General features: G+C 45.4%; 1 protein-coding gene across 2 annotated transcripts in view; it reads left to right on the top strand.

Moving 5' to 3' along the window:
• The first annotated feature begins 8,258 nt into the window (after window positions 1-8,258).
• Window positions 8,259-21,893, top strand: part of SLC13A3 (solute carrier family 13 member 3) — a 63,419-nt gene continuing 49,784 nt past the window's right edge. The window contains exon 1 of one of the 2 annotated variants that reach the window (XM_036902097.2): window positions 8,259-8,684. In XM_036902097.2, coding sequence (XP_036757992.2) covers window positions 8,574-8,684 — 111 coding nt within the window. In that variant the 5' untranslated portion in view covers window positions 8,259-8,573. The remainder of the gene's footprint in view (window positions 8,685-21,893) is intronic. The other variant, XM_036902096.2, reaches the window with a different exon arrangement.

Here is a 21,893-nt window from a genome sequence, read left to right as displayed (position 1 = left end):
CTATCCTTTATATTCACTTACTCATTGGCTTCCTGGCTGCTCTGCGGGTAGGGGGCCTTGTTTGCTCCTCTGCTCCAGCCCTAGTTTCTATAACCGTGCCTGGAAGGTAGTGAGTGCTCTGTAAACATTTATTGAACTGAATTGAATTCCCTCGTATAAGCCCAGCTGGCTGTTGGAAAGAAAATCAAGGAGCCATGTGATTGTTCATCCCACTCCCCAAACACATACACACACATGCCGCCTGTCCACAGCCTTCCCTGCTGGAGGCACAGCAGGGCATGGTCCTGGCCTACAGCTTGGAACAAAAAGCAGTCAGAACCCTGGGAGTTTGGTGCTGATCAAAGGCCTCCTCGTGTTTGTAAACCTTCACTCTCTGCCCAGAATAGAGGCAGTTAGTGGATGGCCCAGAACTTTAAGTTAGTTGCAGCTCCAGGCCAGGGGAGCCCAGGACCTGCCCCTTTCCCATAGTGAGGAAAGGCCTTTAAGACTGAGCTTTTTGACCAAACCCCCATCCAGGGCATCTAAAAGGGGTAACTAATCCCAACCCCAGCCTGAGCTGCCCCTTCTGGGCCCCCCCTGGGACCAGCCTCAAAGCCAAATATTGCTCTTGGAGCTGTAGGGTCCTCCACGAAAATGTCACACTGTTGCTGATAGTGATAGAGGGCTCGGTGAGGGGAGTGGAGTGGAGGGGGACGTGAGAGTCCCTTCTGTGTAGGGGAAGGGGAAAACTGGTGCCTTCATGCTCTCCTCGTACTCTCTCCCCTCTCCTGGCTTTATTTTTCTTCACAGCACTAATCACCATGGGATGTGCTGTGATGTCTCACTCATTTATCTCATTACAAAGCTGATAAAAGGAAAGCTCTATGACAGCAGAGATGTTTGTCTTACTCCATCACTGCCGTAGCCCCGGCACCCAGAATGATCCCTGGTATATAGTAGGTGCTCAATTAACACTTGTTGAATGAATGATATGATGATTTTGATTGATGTTCATAATAATTAAAGCATGTTCAAGTTTTCAATATTTATGGAACCTCTACTGTGTTCCAGCATTGGAAGTGTGTATCTCAGGGAACAATTTGGACTACTTGCTCTTGTGGCGTTCAATCTAGTGGGGAATAATTTCATTCTGTGAGGGAAATAACTTGGGAGATTTTGTACAGAGGGAGTGATGTAGAGTTGGGGAAGGCTATATTTCACTCAATTAGGTGGTGTGACAGAGGCCCCTCTGAGGAGGTGACATTTGAGTTGCGACCTCAGTGAGAAGAAACTGGCTACTGTGATGGGATGGCACAGGGAGCAGTCAATGCAAAGAATTTGGCATGTTCATGTAGAAGAAAGTCACAAAGAGGGTGACATGCAGAGACTGAGGAAAAGGCAGGTAGGACATGGGGTCAAAGAACTATGTGGGACTCAATCATTTATGTATGTGCCCAACACAGTGCTTGGCACATAGCAAGCCCTTAATAACTGGGCTGATGACTGTGATCACTTTATATGCACACTTTTCATAGATTGTTATTTTCCTATTAGAAGTGGGGGAAGGGGACAGTAGTGGTGTGTATCATTGGAATGGCAGATGTATCATACACTAGCTGTGAGACTTTGGACAAAGGTCTTAATCTTTGTTTCCTCATCTGTACAATGGGTATACCTAGTAAGGAATGAAAACAAATGGTAGTCAAACCATCCATCGACTGTGGAAATGTTCTAATAATTCCCTCCACATTCTACCTCCTTTTCAATGTAAAGGGAGAAGAAGCAAAGAAAGGGAGTCAGAGGGTCCAGCCTTTGAGCTACTTTTCCTTCTGTAGGGTGCTAAGGACCAAGTCATCTACCTAGGGGCCTCATGTCTTGCGGCCTCTCATTCCTATAAGAAACTCTTTTCCAGGTAAGAAAAGTAATAGTGGTACTAATAGTTACCTACTGCTGTGTAATAAATTGCTCCAAATGTAATGGCATAGAACAACCCTTGCTTGCAGATTATGTGGGTCAGAAATTTGGGCAGGACAGCACTGGGATGTCTTGTATCTGTCCCACCATGTCTGGGGCCTCAGCCAGAAGACTCAGAGGCTAGAGGCTGGAATCATCTGAAGGCTCATTGACTCAGATGCCAGCTAGTTGGTGCTGGCTGCTTGGTGGGAGCCTTGGTTTCTCTGTGGTTTGAAATTCCAATGCGGTGGCTGGGTTTCAAGTGTGAGAGTTCTGAGAATGTAGAAACCAATCAGAAGCTGTAGCCTTTTTATAACTTAGCCTTAGAAGTCACATAGCATCAGTTCTGCCACGTTCTATTGGTTGGTGTATCACAAGCCCCCCCCCCACTTTCAAGAGGTGGGAACATAGACCCCCAACTCTCAGTGGGCAGAGTGGCAATCACATTTAAGAAGAGCATATGGGGTGCCCATGTAGAGTGGAAGATATATATGGGTGCCCTCTTTGGAAAATAAAATCTGCCATGAGCAGAATGATAATAATTGTCATCAACTGATGAACACTTACTATGTGCAAGTACTATGCTACACCCTTGCCTATTAATTCTCCCAACATCCCTATGAGTTACATACTGTTCTTGTTTCCATTTCAGGTAAGGAAACTAAGGCCCACTGGAGTTAAACCTCTGACCTAGGGTTGCACAACAAGTCAAGTGGTACTGGAATTTGAATGTAGCTTTGTCTAATGTAGGGTGACAGACTCAGAAAGGTAAGGCAAATGGATCATTATAAGGACTAAATGAATCAATACATGTAAAGTGCTGAAAACAGTGCCTGGCACATAGTAAGTGCAGGACACTATATGCTTGCTATTATTATTATTATTATTATTATTATTATTACATTGAGTCACTGGATCAAAGCCTCTGCTCTAATACTAAATACTGTACTCTTAGTCTCTTAGCTGGTTCCAGAATATAGGATCTAATCCAGTGGTCCCGGTTGCAACACACCCTGGTCCCAAGTGCCTCCACTGGGGCTTTGGGGAAATGGACCAGAACTTCTATGATGTCAGATGGTCCAAATCCCCAGGAATAGTTTTTCCAGTTTGGAAAACTACCCTCCCACACCCAGGCCTCGAATGTCCAAAGTGCTCCCTGCAGGGCCTCACCGTCCATCCAAGGCTGTCTGATGCTAATCTGACTGGAACCTTTGATGAAGCCGACTACTGGGCCGGCTTGCAGTCAGGTCCCCATTTTGAAAGAACATGGGAGAAAGTTTCATCACAACCTGCAAAGGATCCATTGGGAAATAATTTGCTGTAGAGGTTTATGGGCATTGTGGCAGCGTGTCCCAGGTAGGAAGTGAGCACTGCACCCTGCTCTGGGCCCTTCTCTTGCCTTCTCAAATTTCATATCTTTACAACCAATTTTTGGAATCTTGCCATAACCATGCACTCTCTGCATTGAGCTACTTAGTATTTTTCTTTGAGTTGCTTCACATTGTAAATTTAAATAGATTTAACTTAAAAGGAGGATTTTTCTTCTAACTCGCAAGCTTTAAACAAAATCACTTGCCCTAGGGCAAAAGTACTTATAAGAATAAAAAAAACAAAGATAAACCAGTGTTTTCTAATTGCAACAAGATGCTGAATTTTCTGGCCCTCTAGCCTTCTCTGGCTCTTCCAAAAGGACACTAAGTGATGAGGGACTAAAGGGATACTAACAACCAACTAAAATTCTCTCCATGGCATAATGAAGAGTTAAAAAAACTTGACATGGGGAACAACTTTCACTCAATGGGATTAAATGTTATTATTTAAATGCCATGTAGTTCAACACAAAATTATCTGTGTGTCCTCACTGGTATGCCCCTCACACTGTGAGGAATATTCCACCATATCATTCACTCCCAACAGCAGCTTCTTTCCCTCCGATCTTCACCAGACAGTCAGGAAGACCTGCCAGCTCTATTGGCAAAAATACATCCAGAGTGGTATCTTTTCTTACCACCTCCACTATTACTACTCTGGTCCAAGCAACTATCCTCGAAGCGATAAGCATGCCCACTTCAATGGCCATAACAAAAAGCTCAGTTAATAATAAGTGTTGGTGAGAATGTAGAGAAAATAGAACTTGTGGAACTGCAAAATGTTATGGAAACTTTGGAAAACAACTCAGCAGTCTCTCAAAAGGTTCAATATAGAGATACCATATGGCCCAGCAATTCTACTTCTTGGGCATACACCCAAAAGAACTGTAAACATGTCCATACAAAACTGTGTGCATGAAGGTTCATAGCAGCATTATTCATAATAGCCAGAGTTGAAGCAACTCAAATGTCCACCAATTGATGAACAGATAGATAAAATGTGGTGTATTCATACAACGTATTTGCCCATAAAAAGCAATGCAGTACTGATACATGGTGCAACATAGGTGAACCTTGGAAACGTCATACTAAGTAAAAGAAGCCAAACACAAAGGATCACAAATTGTGTGATTCCATTGATGTGGAATGTTCAGAATAGGCAACTCTATATAGACCAAAAGTAAATTAGTGGTTATCTAGGGCTTTGGAGGTTAGGGGGAGATTGGGAGTGGCTATTTAGATGGTATGAGATAGAACCAGTTCAGGTTTTGCATCAGGAAAATGATTCCACCAGAAACTGACAAAAGATGGATTATATTTTGGGGGTCTGGAGAGTTGGAAAGCAATGGAATTGTTGAGCAGTGGTTTTCAACCCCAGCTGCATATGAGAATCTGTTAGGAGCTCTCAAAAATCTTCATGCCCAAGCCACATCCCAGATAATTAAGTCATACTCTGAGGGTGGTGCCTGGGCATCAGTACTTTAAAAGCACCCCAGGTGATTGAAGGTGCAGCCAGGGTTAAGACCCAGTGTGTTAGGAAGGCTAGAGGGGTACAGGTAGCCCTTGTTATCTGAGGTATGAGCATTGGGAAACAGCCCCTGAGTAAATACACTCAAATTGTTGCCAACTCTTATAATATTGAGGGGATCTGGTGCATGAAAAATAAGACTTCCCACTATTTTCTTTGTTTAATGCTCAATGTTAAGGTTATATTTCCTATATTTAAGAAACACATATATATATGCTGTGAATCATTACTATATGGACAGAGCTAGACTATTGGAGTTTGAATTGCCCCTTAACAACTGTGTGTCTTGGATAAGTGACTTCTTAGTTGAAGGTCAACTGTGATAAAGGTGTATGTTGTAATCTCCAGAGCAACCACTAAAATAACAACACTGAAGAATAGCTGAAAAGTTAATACAGAAGATAAGACAGAATGCCAAAACATATACTCAGTTGACACAAAAGAAGGCAAGAGAGGAGGAACAGAGGAACAAAGAGCAAATAAGACAAATGGAAAACAAATAGCAAAATGAGACACTTAAACCCAACCAAATAATTACATTAAATATAAATGAACTAAGCCTCCAAACAAAAACCAGAGAATGTCAAACTGGATAAAGAAGCCCATCAATATACTATTTATAAGAAACACACTACAAATATAGAGATACACACAGGTGGACAGTAAAAAAGTAGAAAAAGATACACTATGCAAACCCTAAGGATAAGAAAGCTAATGTGGCTATATTAGTATCAAAGTGGACTTCAAGACAAAGAGTAACCCTAGTGATAAAAGAGATTTCATAATGATAGAAGGATCAATCTACCAATGCAACATAATAATTTTAAAGGTGTATGTATTTAATAAAAGACTTTAAAAATCTATGTAACAAAGGTTAAAGAACTAACACAAGAAATAGACAATACACAGTTCAATTCAAGATTTAACAATCTAGATTTGAAAAACACTATCAACCAACTTATTAATATTTATATCACTAAATACACTCAGTATACTTTTATTCCACTTTTATTGAAGTATAATGATATGTAATAAATGCACCCATTTTAAGTGTTCAGTTTGATGAATTTGGATAACAATATTCAGTTGTATAGCCACTGCCACAATCAATAGAACTCTTGTATCACCCTTAACATTTCCTCATGCTCCTTTCAGTTGATCTTGTCTTTACTGGGCAATCACTGACCTGCTTTCTGTTACTAAGTTTTGCCTCTTCTAGCATTTCATATAAATAGTCTTTTGTGTTTGACTTCTTTCATATAGCATAGTGTTTTTGAGATTCTATTTATATTGTTGCATGTATCAATATTTCAGAGTGTAGGTATATCAGAATTTGTTTATCCATTCACTGGCTAATGAACATTTGTACTGTTTCCAGTCTTCAACTATTGTGAATAATGCTGCTATGAACACTTATAGTCTTTAATGTGGATATGTGTTTTCATTTCCCTTGAGTAAATACCAAGGTGAGTGGCATTACTGGACTGTATGATAACTGGATGTTTAAGTTCATAAGATACTGGTGTATTGTTTTCCAAAGTGGTTGGATAATTTTCCATTTCCACCAGCAATCTGTGAGACTTCTGATTGCTCTAGAGTCTTGTCAGCACTTAATATTAGCATTTTTTTAACTTTAGTATGCTCATGGGTTTATATTGCACTGAACTTTCAATTTATATTTCCCTAATTACTTATAATGTTGCATATCTTTTTATGTGCTTATTGGCTATTTGTATGTCTTTTGTGTGTGTGTGAATGATATGTCTTTTCAAATATTTTGCCTATTCTTAATTGGGTTGTTTGTCTTATTATTGAGTTGTAATGGATTTTTAAATATACTGCAAATATAAGTCCTTTGTCAAATATATTTTTGAAAAAATTTTCCCCAGATTATGGTAAATGTGTACGCTGAATGCTTATATTAAGATAGAAAAAAAGGTAGAAAGTAAGTGATCTAAGTTCTCCACCTTAAGAAGCTAGAAAAAGAAGAGAAAAATAAACTCAAAGTTAGTAGAAAGAAGAAAATAATAGAATAAGAACAGGGGCTTCCACTTCTGCAAAGTGGAGTAGACATAATATTCTCCACACCTCCTGCTAAGTACAACTAAAACCCTGGACATCACATATAAAACAGACAAGATGAAATGTAAGCGAGAAGGCAGGGACTTGGGACCTTGGGACCTTGGGACCCAAGGAACAACACAGTGACGCATTGGCTGGGTTTTCTTTCAGCCTTTTATATCTCAGACTCGAAAGAAGCAGGCAACCTGGAAATGCCAACAGAAGCAACAAAAAGCCACAAAAGCTTACACTCTGTAGCCCAAGGACCGGGAAAGAATCAGCCTAGCAAGGGAAATCCTGTTTAGATAAAGACTACTCTACTCCAGCCAGACGCCACGGAACAAGTGACCCCATCACCACCAGGAAAGGCAGAAAGGGAAGTGAGGAGTGTGGGCTTCCATCCTCACCAGAGTACACCAGCGTGTTCCATGTTCCAGCTTCCTACCCGGGTGGTGACAGAGAAACCTGAGGAGGGAGCTGGGGCATTTGTCCTCCTTGGCTGGTAATGACCTTCCTCTCCTGCCCCTCAGCCCCGACCATGTTAGCTCTGTGAAAGGCTGTTAGGAGGATGAAAAGACAAGCTACAGACCGGGAGAAAACATTCTCAAGCAGCATATCTGATGAAGGACTGCTACCTAGAATACATAAAGCATTCTCAAAACTCAATAGCAGAAAACAGTCCAATTAGAAAATGGGCAACGACAGGAAGAGAATTCACCAGAGAGGATATGCAGATGGCAAGTAAGCACACAGAAAGATACTAAAACATCATTAGCCATTAGGAAAATACAAATGAAACCATAATGAGGTATCTCTACACCCTCCCTTGAATGGCTAAAATAAAAAGTCCTGACAACACCAAATACTGACAAGGATGTGGAGAAACTGGATCACCCATACATTGCTAATGGAAACGCAAAAGGATGCAAAAAATTTGGAAAAGTTTGGCAGTTTCTTGAAAAAGTAAGGATGCAACTATCATGAATCCAGCAGTTGTACTCCTGTGCATTTATCCAAGAGAGGCAAAAAGACTCCTCCAGGCTCCATCCTACAGTTGACTCACCTACCCTAGGAGAAAATAAGAATCACATTATCTACAGCAATAACAACTGCCCCTGAAGTGCTTTGTGCCAGGCACTATGTTAAGCACCTTAAGTGCATTATCTCATTTAAACTTCCCAATAGACCTCTTGTCTGGTAAAGACCATTGTTATCATTACCTCCACTTTCTGGATGAGTAAACAGGCTCAGAGGGCTGTGCTCAAGGCCACGCAGCTAGTATGCGACAAAGTCAGGATATGAACCCAGGTAATACTAATAAGTGCTTTAACCTCGCATTGTCATATCGTCCATGTCACAGGCGAGTAAACAGTGGGAGGAAAGGTTAAGCCAGTTGTCCCAGGACGCGCAGCTGGGAAGGCGCGAGGCTTAAACCCAAGGCCACGCTGCCTTTACGCCAGCAGTCCGCGCCCTTAGTTCTTGTGCCCTAACGTCCCCCAACATTCCCGGGCCTTTTTCACCCGGTTCCCGGGGAGCAGGCGCCACCCATTTCCCCAGGAGGAGTAGGGAGAAGGCGGGTCCCCGGGCGCAGTCCCCTCCCCGACCGTTCCCCAGCTTTAAGCCTGCGCGGGGCCAGGCGCGGACAGTCCCGAGCCGGTCCGCTCCGCCCGGCGATCGCGCAGATGGCGGCGCTGGCGGCTGTGGCCAAGAAGGTGTGGAGCGCGCGGCGGCTGCTAGTGCTGCTGCTCGCCCCACTCGCGCTGCTGCCGGTGGTCTTCGCCCTGCCGCCCAAGGTAACGCCTCCTCTGTCTGTGCGGCGCCCACCCGCGGCCGCGCCACCGGCGGGACCCTCTGCTCCCGAGCCTTTGAGGCGGGACCCCGCTGAGGTCCCAGGCTAGACAGACTGCGGCAGACCCCCCTCGACCCTCCGCTTTTTCCTGCCTTGGGCTGCTGTGAACACCCCTAACTCCTCTTCCCCTTTCCCAGCTGCTCCTTGGAGTCCGAGTGCCCCCAGCCTTCTGGATCTCACTTTTACAGGAATGATTTATCTTTATTGAGCTCCGACTATGTGCTCGGCCCTGCCGTCGCACATTCCACTTGAAAATCACAACGAACACTTAGTGAATGCAATGCCAAGCTGTGCAAGTCTGGGGGCAAGTGACTTCACCTCTGTGAACTTCACTTTACTCATGTAGAAATAGGGGAAATGGTAGTGGCAACCCTTAGGGCTGTGGTGAATATTAAATAAGACAATACATGTAAATCTCTTAGAACTGAGCCTGGTACACAGTAAGTGCCTAATAACACATTGCCTGGTTTTATTCTAGTCCTTTACATGATGGGGACAGCCAAGACTTAATGAATGCTTACTAAGAGCCAGGTGCAGTGCTAAACTTCTCTTGTGCATCATTTTACTTAGTCCATTCAGTGTCCCTCAGAGAGGGAGGATTACTTACCCGTTTTCCAGAGAAGAGAAGAGAGGCTTAGAGAGGTGAAGTGACTTGTTCAGAACCACACAGCAGGCAGTGGAGTAAGGAAGGACTGAGTCCCTGGCTTATTAGAATCTAGAAACTAAGCTGTTTCTAGACCCTCAAAGAAAGTAATCCTCAGATCAAAGGCTGAAGATTCAGGTCAGGAGAGTCATATCAAAAATCAACACCAGTGGGGCTGGAAGAGGACGGTATTGCAGGTCCCTGTTGGGCACCTCACCTGTGTCCATGCCATCTAGGGCATCACGGCGGGGCACCAGGATGAGGCTTCTAGCTCCAGGAAGTTGTTTCAACATCCCTATTGAGATGCTAAATGTTCATAAAAACAAAAGTATAAAGAAGGTGTAGTTTAGCATTGCTTTATCCAGCACCCATCAGCAGAGACCAGGGGAGCCAGGAGAGGTGTTCAGAGAGGGCTGCTCAGAGGAAGGGGCCCTCCTTGGACACAGGGAGTCAGGAGATGGTAACAGGTAGTGCCAAGGGGATCCAGGGCTAATACACAAGCAAGTTTTTTAGTGTAGAATTATCTAAGCTATTAGACTTCTTGACTTGGAAGAGAAAAACAATAAATGCTAGAATAAGGATTAGGTCACTTTAAAAAAACAGGCCACGTGCTGACCTCAGGACCTTAGAACAACCTCCTTTCTTCTTTGGTTCTTACTTTCTTTATAATATGGAGCCATCACAGTGCTAGCTTCTGAGAATTGATGTGAGGGGTTGAGCAAGGAAGTTGCCTCACTTCATGAAGCATCTTTGGTGGAAGGATGGATGGGTCTGTGAGGTCCCAGGCAGAGTTCTGGGAAGAGGAGATGAAGCACACTGGGTCTCCCCTGGGCAGGGAGTTCTTCAAGCTTCTCTCTGCTCTGCTCTCTAAGCAAGACTGTGAACTCAGGGGCAAATCCAAGTGTTAGGGGCCTGAATTACATAGTATCTGAGGAGATCTCTTTAAGAAAAAGTGTACAGATTTACAAATGTAAAATATAGAACTGGGCTTCGGAGGGGCTCTGAAGCTTAAGCTCCATTAGCATCACAGTGAATTCACTTCCATGTGAACCCCAGTGTGTGCAGATAACAGTGAGTGCCTGTAACCCCCATGATCAGGTGTTCTATTTGTAGTATGAGCCAGGGACTATGCTAAGAGCTTCTCAGACAATGTCTCATAAAATGTCCACATAACTAGGGAGGCAGCTGCTATCTGCACCCCTATTAAAATAGGTGAGGAAATGGAAGCTCAGCAAGGTTAGATGACTTACCCAAGGCCACACAGCCTGTACAAAGGCAGAATGCAGGGTCTGTATTTCTAACTGCTGCACGTTGCACTCTCTCCTTAGTTATAACTGAATAAGAACTTCTCCTGCATCCCCACAGATCTCTGATGAGGACCATTTATGTGGCCTGAGACATCACTGCCTCTTTAAGTGGCTGATAAACCAGAGGCTTCTCCCAGGAGGCTGGTCTGACTACCTGGGGGGATCTTAGCCTCTTTAAAAATCTCTATCAGTATATTCAAAGCCCCTTTCCCTATGTAATTATATAGATAGGTAGGGAGATAGATAGATATGTGACGTATTATATTATTAGATATTAATAACTGACCTGTTTCCCAATCTAATGTACATTGTGAAAAAGGCATCCTTAAAAAACATTGAACAGAAAACATTGCTGTTTTTATTGATCTGTGACATACATTTAAAGCAAACAGAGGGGGGTGTGCTATGCAAACAGGGCTTCAAGACAGTTCCTGTCGTCTCACCCAGTTTTAACTCTGTGATAACCTCCCCAAACAAAGGCTGGTGGTCTAACAAGAACATTATGCTTGCCGTGCCTTATGCTAGCTTCAAGGCAAGTGTCCTCAGTGTACACTCCTACCATCAGATTGCCGCTTCTAAGCCTCTGTCATATAGAAATTCTGGAACCACTAATACAGGTTCTGTTGTACCCATGGGGTCCCAAAAACTTTTGCAAAATTGCAGATAACAGGTCAGGCAAGACGTTTGAGATGCTTGGGCATTTGCTGTTTGCCCATTGTTGGGACCTAGTTTTCCAGCTTGATGATGTCTCCAGGTTACCACTGCTCTGATGTTTCAGGTGTCTGTGTTATCGAGAGGACTGGCCCTCATGGACTTGTCCCCCTGGCAACTGGTGAGCTGGTCTTCAAGGAGACTGGAGTTAATCTGGTTAAGATGGAGGGAACAATTCTTATATTATGTCCTCCTGGCATGAAACAAAATGCTGTCAGCAGAAATGAAAAGGAGTGGGCCACACATCTGGGATGCAGTAGTTGCAATTTCCAGCACCACTAGGGATCCCAGCTCTTGCTACAAAGAGACTTAGAAAAGTCAGGATGCTACTGGAGGGACCACCTCAAGTTCTAAGAATGGCCATCCTGGGAGTTGGAGGTTTGGGGGACTGGCCTTGGGCAGTCAGTGGGGACAGACAAGACTTGTAAAGCAAGCTTGCAATAAGCACCAGCCTCATGTGTTTGAAGAGAAATCTTGTCCCCTTTTCCACCTTGCACCCCTAAAAGCAAATTCAGCTGGGCTGATCATTTGGCCCAGATGAGTTCTTACAGGTGACTCTTGGGAAGGATGCTTTGAGGAAGAGGAATTTGGCAGTGCTCTGCACAGGGGGCCTTGAGGAAGCAAGCAAACTGCAGCTGAACAAGCCTGCCCTCCACATACCAAACTGTTTGCCCCGAGGCAGTGCTGGGCCTGCCTGAAGAAGAATTTCTTTCCCTAATCTGCACAAGGGTATAAAGTCTGGCTAGCAGCAGGTTAGCTGATCTTTTTAGGGGACAGGGGTGTACCACCAGTAGGGTCAGAGGTCCATTTTTTTGCATTTGCCTAATTATTGTGTGGGATGTTAAGGTGGATGACTAGGAAAATGGTCATTTCATTCCCGGTTTTGAGTCTTTGAAGTCAGAACTGGATTCTTATTCAGTTGCTCTGTGACCTTGGGCAAGTTATTTTGCTTCTCTAAACTTCTGTTCCTTCATTTATAACATGGCATAGTATCACCTTCCTCCCAGGTTATTATTTGGGCCCAGTGAAGTCATGCATTAGGCCTGCACCATAACTTCTTACTTTTTGTTCAATGCTCAAGAGATGTTTTAACTCTCCCATTTAGCAGATGAGGCAACTGAGACTCAGAGAAGTTAAATGATGGAAAGAGCACAAGCCTTACAGTTGGAAAGACTTGGGTTTGGGTCTTGACTCTAAAACTCTGAGACAAGGAAGCCTGTGTTCGAGACTTAGCATCTTTGAGTCTCAGTTTCCTCATTTGTGAAGTGGGGAGGGCTCACAGCCCCCCAAAGGGCTATTGTGAAACTTAATTAGGAAAAGACACAGAAATGGTCCAGTGCAGTGCCAAACACAGTGGGGGTTTATAATCATAACTGCTAAAAATTTTTTTCCTATTTATCTGATGCTATTTTGCATGCCTTTCACATTTTAGTTCACTTGCTCTTCACATCAGCCTTAACGAGTGGGAATAATGATTATCCCCATTTCTACAGATGAAGGAATTGAGGCACAGAGATGTAGGTAATGTTCCTGAGGTCTCACAGCTACTTAATATTGCTCCAATCACTCACCTCTTGGTCCTGGTTTTAGAAGGGGTGGCCAGGGTTCTGAGAGGTCCTTGCATATTGCCCTAATATGGGTTTCCTGTAAAACAACCTAAGTGTAGCCCTTTAGATCCAACACCTTCTCTAGCCAGATACTGCCTAGTGCCCGTAACTTGCATCCCTTTGAACCCAGAGAGCTCGGACAAGGAATTTGTTCACACAAACCCTCCAAACAGAGTGGGGATTTGGTTTCCATCATCCAAATACTGCCCACAACATTTTTGCCAGATCCCTTTACCACTCAATATTTTTACTTAATTGCATTCCTATCATTTACTGGTTTGTTTGTTTTTTACATAATGCCTTACTGCCCTCTCCTTCTTTAAAAAAAAAAAGAAGAAGAAGAAACCTAAATATAATGACTTAAAAAGGAAATTTTGTGTCAGAACCATGTATGGAAAAGCAGGATCATGAATGACTGGTAGAGGAAAAGTAGCAATAAATTAATAAATAGCCAGTGTTGGTTAATTCTGGCTCCATACTGCTGCCCACTTGAAGCCAAGGGCCTGACACCTGCCCTTTCTTTGTTACAAAGGGAAGGAAATAATCAAAGAGAGATGCTGAAGGCAAGCTAGTACCAAACTGAGACTTTGTTTTGGAAGGAATGAGAAGGAAGAATCAGAAAGGGAGGAACCTCGGTGTTCTTTACTGTCCATATATGAATGATCCAAGGTCTTTCAGAGATGGCCTCTTTCACTTCAAGAAAGACGGGACTTGTAGCCTGCATATATGCCTTGTCTGGAGATTCACGAGGTTGGCTGTCAGCCCTGGCTGCTTGGTTCCCTGGTCTGTAAAATGAGATGATCTTCTTTCCACCATGACGCTTGGCAGCTGTTAAGTGGTTGGCCCAACAGTGGCCCACCAAAGATGTCAAAATCCTAATTATCTGACCCTGTGCATGTTACCTTACATAGAAAAAGGGGCTTTGCACATGTGATCAAGTAAGGCTCTCAAGATGAGGAGAGTATTTTGATTATCCTGGTGGATCCAATGACATCCCCGGGTCTTTACAAGAGGAAGGCAGGAGGGTCAGAGTCAGAAGTCAACATGATGTGGGCCCATAAGCCGAGGAATGCAGACAGCCTCTAGCAGCTGGAAACTGGCAAGGAGCAGATCTCTTCTGGAAGCTCCAGAAGGAATTAGCCCTCAAGACACTTTGACTTTAGTCTGGTGAAAATGATTTCAGACTTCTGGCCTGCAAAACTGTAAGAAAACACCTTCTTGTTGTTTTAAGCCACTGCATTTAGGTAATTTGTTACAGGAGCAACGGGAAATGAGTACATGGCAGAACCACATTCAGGGATGCTTCCCGTCATGGCCTTTTGTTCTTGGAATGCAAATCCTGGTATTCAGGAGAGAGCCTGGTTTGGCGGAAAAAGCCATGGACTCATCTGGATGTGAATTCAGCTCCAGCTTCTGTCCCTCATGAGTGATGTGATTCAGAGGAGTGTCTCCACTTCTCTGAACAGGTTTCCCCATCTGATAAATGGACTTTTTCATAGTCCTATTCCTCAAGGGATTTTGTGATGAAGAAATAAGTTCACATATGCAAAAAATACACTTCAGATACACATACATCGAACCTTTACTCATTTTTTCTTAGAGGGATCTTTGAAGCTGATTTGGTGGAAAACAGGAGATGCTTGTAGCATTTGATGGAATGAGCTACGTGGAAATGGTCAGTTCTAACTAAGCCTTGGTTTTCTCATGGAAATTGGGTCTGATCATATGAAAATGAGTTCGCATGTTTGAGGCACGTCATGACATGCTGGCTCACAGTAAGCACTCAATAAACATCAGCTATTATTATTGCAGTCATTGTCACAACATTTCAGAACTTGGTTTAACTTCCATAAAGAGGATTCTGGGGTCCAAAGAAGGAAGTGAGTTGCCTGAGGCTTCACAGTGAGGGAGTCACAGGGCAGGTGTGAGCGCCTCCATCCCACCTCCTTGTCCAGTGATTCCCCTGTCTTAGGCTCCCAGTCACAACCAGGATGATTTTATTCTGTTGACATTTCATTTAATCTCTGAATCCTAATTTCTAGATAAGGAGTGAGTAGAATCAAAGGTCAAGCTCCCTTATTTCTGTTCAGATCATAGTAAGCCCTCAGCAAAGGATAAGAACAGCTAATATTTATTAGTCAATTACCAGGAGCTTTGGCCCCTTTGCTCCCCCTGCTCCAACCATGCTGGTCTTGCTGTTCCTTAAATATCCCAAGAATGCTCTCACCCAAGGGCCTTTGCACTCGCTGTTCCCTCTGTGTGAACTGCTGTTTCCCACACATCAGCAAGACTTTCTCCCGTACTTCATTCATCTTAGTTCAAAAGTGAACCCCCTCAAAGGCCTTCCCTAGCCACTCTATCTAAGATAGAAAATGAAAAATCTTTTACACTCCATTCTCTTCCCTGCCTTATCTTTCTTCAGGTCTTTATCACTATCTGGCAATTTATATTTAAGGAATGGGCAAGTCAGGATAAGCAGGCATAGGATTGGCTAGTTCAAATAATTGCAGTGGGCACTGGGACATTAGAGTCTGTCCCTTAGTTGTCTGGTATCTTGCCCTGGGACAATCAAGGTAGGTGGATAGTGGCCAGGCATGAGAGAGCCCAATAAAGGAGGTGGTTGGGGGGTGTAGGCTTTAGATTGATTGGTTTACATTTGAAAAGCACATACCTAAGTGAGTTGTTTACTATCTCTAGGAATTAGCTAGCTCAGCAAGGGGCTGACCCTCAAGGGTTAGTAAAGTCCCAAGATGTCAGAGTACCAGATACAGAAACTAGCAAGCATGGTTTTCCAATCTCTCGTATTCTTCTCTGCTCTCACTATGATCCAACCTTCTAAGTCTTCTTTTGGTTCTTTAAACCTGCTAAGCTTGTTCCTGCCTCAGAGCCTTTGCCCTTGCTATTCTCTCTGCCTGGAATGCTCTTGCCCCTGATCTTCCATTGCTGGATTCTTTTGGTTATTTGGGTCTTAGCTCCAATAGCACTTCTTCCAAGGAGGCCTCCTTGATTCCTCTTTTCAAGGACACTTGCCTTCCTCACCCCCTAAGGCACTCTCTAAAACAGTCTCCTGTTTTATTTCCTTCCTGGCATTCATCTCGATCCTAAATGAGCATTATTTGTTCAATGTCTGCCTCCCCAACTAGGTTGTGAGCAAGGTAAGGGCAGGGCTGTGTCTGTCTTGTTCCAAGACTCACCCCCAGTACCTAGGACAGTGTCTGACACATAGTAGGTACTCAAAAACAAGTGAATGAATGAATTTGGATTTGAATCCTGGTATTTCTGATTTTAGAATATGTGCACTTTCTAAAACCACTGACTGCTGCCAATTTGTGGGAGATTTGAGCTGGAATCAGTGTTTCCAGTCCTTTCACTTTTCAACTGGGAAGACTGAGGCCCAGAGGGGACATGGAGGGACTTTCCTAGCCTCTCCCAGCCAGGTGGTTGCAGAACCCTCATCTGTGCCACATGCATGCTCTCCCCACCAGGTCTGACCTGTTGCCCACACAGACCCCTTGGCCTCGGAACTGCTTCTCTGAGGCCTAGCCAACTTTCCTCTTTCCTGGAGTTCCTGCCAGGTGTGTAAACAGCCTAATGTGATTCCCGGTGATGGGTGATGCAGCAGGGAGCAAGATCGTGTTTCCTGACCCGACTTAAGAGGACAGTGCCCTCTGGACTGATGAGCAGGATTTTCTGACACCTCCAGACCTTGAAGACACAGAGTCAGCACCCCAGCTCGGCCGGACCTGGCCAGGGTCTGGAACAAGTCATACTTGTGCCCTAAACTGCTCTCTCCAGCTGAGATGCATCAGGGAAGTGACACACGAGGCCACACCACTCCTGGCAAGTCATTTCCCTCCCCTGAGCCTCGATTTCCTCATCTACAAGATGGGCATAATGAAACCCACCTGCTGGGAAGACTTGACTGTGCCTGACACATAGTAGGTGTTCAATAAAGGGCTGTGGCTTTTGCTATACTCCTATTGCCAAATAGGAGTATCAGGCTCTCAGCTCTGTATATTTGTCTCTGAAGTTCCCAGGGGGAGAGAGGGGGTGAGGGGGTGCGGCAACAGAACAATAATCTGCAGCCAGGTAAAGACATTGGAGAAGGGCTGGGAGGCCAGCCTGCCCCTGCCAGCCAGCCTATTGTCCCCTACCCAGTCCCTTTTGCTTTATTCCTTTGCGGGGGTCCTTATCAGCAATCTGGGCTAAGAAATGGATTTTATTTCAACTGTATTAAACCCTCCTAGAGGAATATGCTAGTCCCTGGGAGCTGCAGGAGGTGAACTCAAGTTTGTTGATGGCCTGGTCACATGCCTCATTCATGCTCTCTCCGCTCCCCAAGGGGCCTCCTAAGAGCCACAGCCAATACCTCGTTAGCACTTATTCAGTGCCAAACATGGTTCAAAGCACTCAAGATATGCTTGCTAGCTCATTTATGTACACCATGGCTGTTGGGGGGCAAGTGCTGTTATTCACAGATGAGAAAACTGAGGCACAGAATGGTTTGGTCACTTGCCCAAGCTCATAAGGCTTAGAAATGTCAAAGCTGGGATGCAAACCCTGGCAATCTGGCTCCAGAGTCTATGCTCTTAGCTACACTGTTTGACACAGGGATAATGGACCCATTGTACAGATGAGAAGGCTAAGGTCCAGAGAGGTGAAGCCACTTGCCCAGCACCCCACAGTCATCGAATGAATAGTAGGACTGGCATTCATGCCTAGGTCTGCCTGTTGAAAGCCACACTCCTTTATGGTTCAGTGGAGGCAAAGAGGGAAGAGAGTGACGTGCTGGATGGAGTGGGGGACATTAAGGAAGGCTTCCCAGAGGAGAGACACATCATTCTGACACTGGAGTAGGAGTCTGGAAGTCTCAGGGAGCTCTCTGAAGACAGGAACTAACATGGGTGGTCAAGCGTGACGGGTAGGAGCTTGCATTTGGCTGCTTAGATTCAAATCCTGGCTTTTTAATATGCTATGTGAACTTGGGCCAGTTACTTAACCTCTCTGTGCCTCAGTTGCCTTATCTGTAAATGGATATGATAACCATTAATGATGCTTATAAAGGATTCAACAAATGTTGGCTGCCTTCATGGACCAGTCACCTACTGTGTTCTGGGCCCTGGGAAATGTTTTAAATCAGTGCTTCTCAAGTATTTTGCTCCCCAGGGACATTTGGCAATGGCTGGAGATATTTTTGGCTGTCAGAACTCAGTGGAGTGCTACTCGTATCTAGTGGGTAGAGGGCAGAGATGCCGCTGAACATCCCCCAATGCCCAGGACAGGCCCCACAACACAGAGTGCTTGGGCCCCAGTCAGAGGTGCTAAGTTTGGGAATCCCTGCCCTAAATGCATTGTTCTTCTGATCCCCCAACAAGCCTGTAAGGCAGGTGCAGTCAAGTCCCATTTTTCTGTCAAGGAAACAGTCCCAGAGAGGGCAGTGCTTGCTTATGGGCACACAGCCTGGCAATAGAAGGCCTTGCAGTGTGAAGAGGATTTAGAGAAGAAGACGTTCCAGGAAAGACAAAGCAGCCCTGGCCCCCAGCCCTGCTCAGAGACCAGCTCCGGATGGATGGAGCTGACCCATCCCCTCTGCAACCCTAGGGGCTCTCAGAGGGCAGGAACATCCGCCTTTCCCTCAGGTGGGAGAAATAACAGAAGAGGCCCCTGTTCGCAGCCACCCACAGCCCAGATTGTCCCTTCACTTTTACAAGCTGCCTGCACCTTTGTCTCCTGACTTTTCTGGCTGCTCCAGAGACCTGGAGGAGAGGGGGAGAGCAAAGGAAAATTCTTCATGCTCCTTTTAACCATTTCCTGCCCCTTTCCATAGTCCCATGGACTTCTCTGGAAAGGGCTGGGACTCAAGTCACCAAAATTTCTCATGATGCCTGAGCAGGGCATTTTAGAGCAGAGTCCAAAACACAGAAGTGTATGTGGTTTGCTGAGAAATGAGTCCTGGGAATGTGGTCCACTGCGGTCTAGACACCAGGGACTAGGGTACGGGATGTCCAGCCCGAGGGAGCCCTGAGGTGGTACCCTGCTCCTGGGCCAGCTCCCACTTCTTTGGGGGGCCTCTAGTGGGGACTGAGGCCTGTTCTGAGAGGACCTTCTCACCCTCGCTAATCAGGCCATCAGCCTGTGAGACAGGGCTCCATTTCCTGCTCTTGACCCTTTTCTTCTGTGGGATCTGGACCTCCTCCAGAAACCAGCTTTCCTCCTCCAGAAAAGGGGTCTGCCCGGAATCACTGGACAGCTCTATCCCTCAGAATCACTTTCTGAGGGGAGGGGTCAGCATTGTAAGAGCATGACCTCTGGCACCAAGCTTCCTGGACTCCAGTCTTGCTCTTTCACTTCCCAGCTGTGTGACCTTGGACAAGTTACTTAGCCTTGCTGTGCCTCTGTTTCCTCCTCTGTAAAATGAGGACACCAATAGCACCTACCTCATAGGGGTGGTGTGAAGATTGGCTCATATACCTTAAATACTTTGGGCTGTTCCTGGAAGATAAGAGGTACTAGGTGAATGTTTGCTATTGCAATTGTTATCACTAGTAGTAGTAATATCGTTGTTTGCATTACAAGTGATTCTATCCTTCCCAGGGGTCTGGAAGTACCTTGTAGGGGATGAGGCTCGCTCCTCAATCCTCTTGGCCTTCTCCCTTTGTTCACTGTGAGGGTTCTTGGGTTCTATGAGGCTCCATTTCCTCCCCTATGAGGTTCTTGGGTCCTCTGAAGCTTCATTTCCTCCCCTAGGAAATGGAATAAAGCTCATCTCCTAGGGGCTCTTGGGAAGATTAAATGAGATAGTACTTATTCAGAGAAAACCCTTTTATTCTTATTCTTGGTCTGAGGCCTGGAGCCCCAAAGGCCTAAGGAGTGAGGGTTGTAGGCAGTGGAGAACCACTGTCAAAAGGGACTTGGAAACCCCCCAGGTCAGTGTGCAGCAGCAGGGGCCTTTAGGGGGCCTCTAGTGGGACTGAGGCCTGTTCTGAGGCCAGCTTCCCCATCACTCACCACACTGGCACCCAGGATGCCTGGGGCAGGGCCAGCTTGACCAGAGTGGGAGTGGATGGCAGTAACAGTAAAGAACTGCAAAGATCAGGGGCAGGGCAAACCCCCGTGCCCACGAGAAGTTAGGCAAAGTAACAGGTGCACTGGCTATGACCTCCCCAACCCAGGATGGGTCCTGGCATGGCTAAGAACTTGCCCTGTGAGGGGGAGCAAGGCATTTCCCTTGCCAGCCTCAGTTTCCTCATCTGTTTCATGGGCCTGCCTTCTTCATGGAGCTGCAGTGAGGAGCCAGAGAAACCAAACACTTAGCGAGTAGTGAAGTACCTGCAGAGAGTAAAGGATAAGTAAGGGTCCTGCCCACCTTGTTCACCAATGCACCCCCAAAACCTGGTACACAGTAGGTGCTTAATAAATATGTCCAGAATGAATAATAAAAATGGATATTTCTTCAGTATTTCCTGTGTGCTGATTCAGTCTTAATTTTTGAAAGTATTTTTAAAAGTCTTAATTAAAGTCTTAATTTTTTTAAGTATTAATTGAGCACCTACTACACGTCTGCTATATAGTAGGGTGACATGGCAATGAGCCAAGTGGTCACAAGTCCTTATACTCATGGACCTGACATTCTAGATGGGGAGACATTAAATGAAAACAAATGGATAAATAAGTCAGGTCTGTAGTATGCCACATGATGAGAGTGCTGTGGAAAATAAAATCAGAGAAAGCGAGTGGGAGTCAAGAATGGGGGCAGTGCAATTTTAGAGTCAAGCAGGTTTTGTTAAGAAGGGGATTTTTGAACACCTAAAAGAGATGACTTGCAGGAGGTGAGGGAATGAGCCCTGAGCACATACCAGGCAGGGGAACAGCGACACAAGGTCATGAGGTGGGAGCACGGTGGGTGTTCCAGAAACATCCAATGATCCTCATGACAGCCCTTCCTAGGAGCCAGACCCCTGTCCCCTGATCATGGAGAAACAAAACTGAAGGGACTAGATGGAATTAAATGCAGAGCCCACCCCAGTGCCTTCAGGCCAGATTTCACATCAACCAGAGAAAGGGCTCCTGTTAGTACAGGCCTCTAAAGGTGTAGGAGGGACCTCTAGGAGCAGGGGGAGGTGAAGAAACCCTGAGGGAGCCTTTAGATGCACACCCACCCATCTTGGGAACTGAAGAACTCTCTGGACAGAAGGGTAGAACAAGGCACAGAGAGAGGAAGTTACTGTCCAAGGTCACTCAGTGAGTTGGTCTTTTTTTCCAGAACATGTGTTCTATCCTCCTTGAGCTGAGTCAGGCCACTCGGGGGGTCCTGGGTCCAGGGCAGCTCCCAGACCACCCCCACCCACCTGTCCGGCTTGTGAATGATTAGTGAAGTCTGGGCAGCAGTGATATGTGAGCTGCCCCAGAACACCTACTGAATGGTTCCAAGAACTTGAACTTGTTATAGCTGCTAATGAGTCTAGGGGTCCAACACTCTCCAGTCTGGAGGAAGGGTGGAAGAATGAGGGGGCTGGCCTCAGATGCCTCCTGGGGCAAGTCACCGCCTCCACTTTATCCTTTTCCCCCCTTGAGTCTTGGACCCAAATGGCCACAGGGGGACCCTGACTGTTTTCTGAGTGTTTTCAGGAACAGGAGACCATAGGAGGGAGCCCTGAGTTTGGAAACCAGAGACCACACTTCCGGGCTGCCTCAATTGTTTCCCTCGGTCACCCTGGTCTAGTTACTGGCTTAACCCTCCATGCCTCAGTCTCCCCTCTGGAAGGTGGGCACACAGCTGTGCTCATCCTCAAGGCTGAATGGACCCAGAGGATGTGAAAGGGCCTGCAAAGTGATTTTCTGCCGAGTGTTCTTGTATATCCTCTAAAAAAACTTACCATAGTGTA

This window comes from Manis pentadactyla, chromosome 5 (assembly GCF_030020395.1).
Source record: "Manis pentadactyla isolate mManPen7 chromosome 5, mManPen7.hap1, whole genome shotgun sequence".
In the NCBI taxonomy this organism is placed as follows: Eukaryota; Metazoa; Chordata; class Mammalia; order Pholidota; family Manidae; genus Manis; species Manis pentadactyla.
This window is presented reverse-complemented; position numbering and strand designations above follow the sequence as displayed.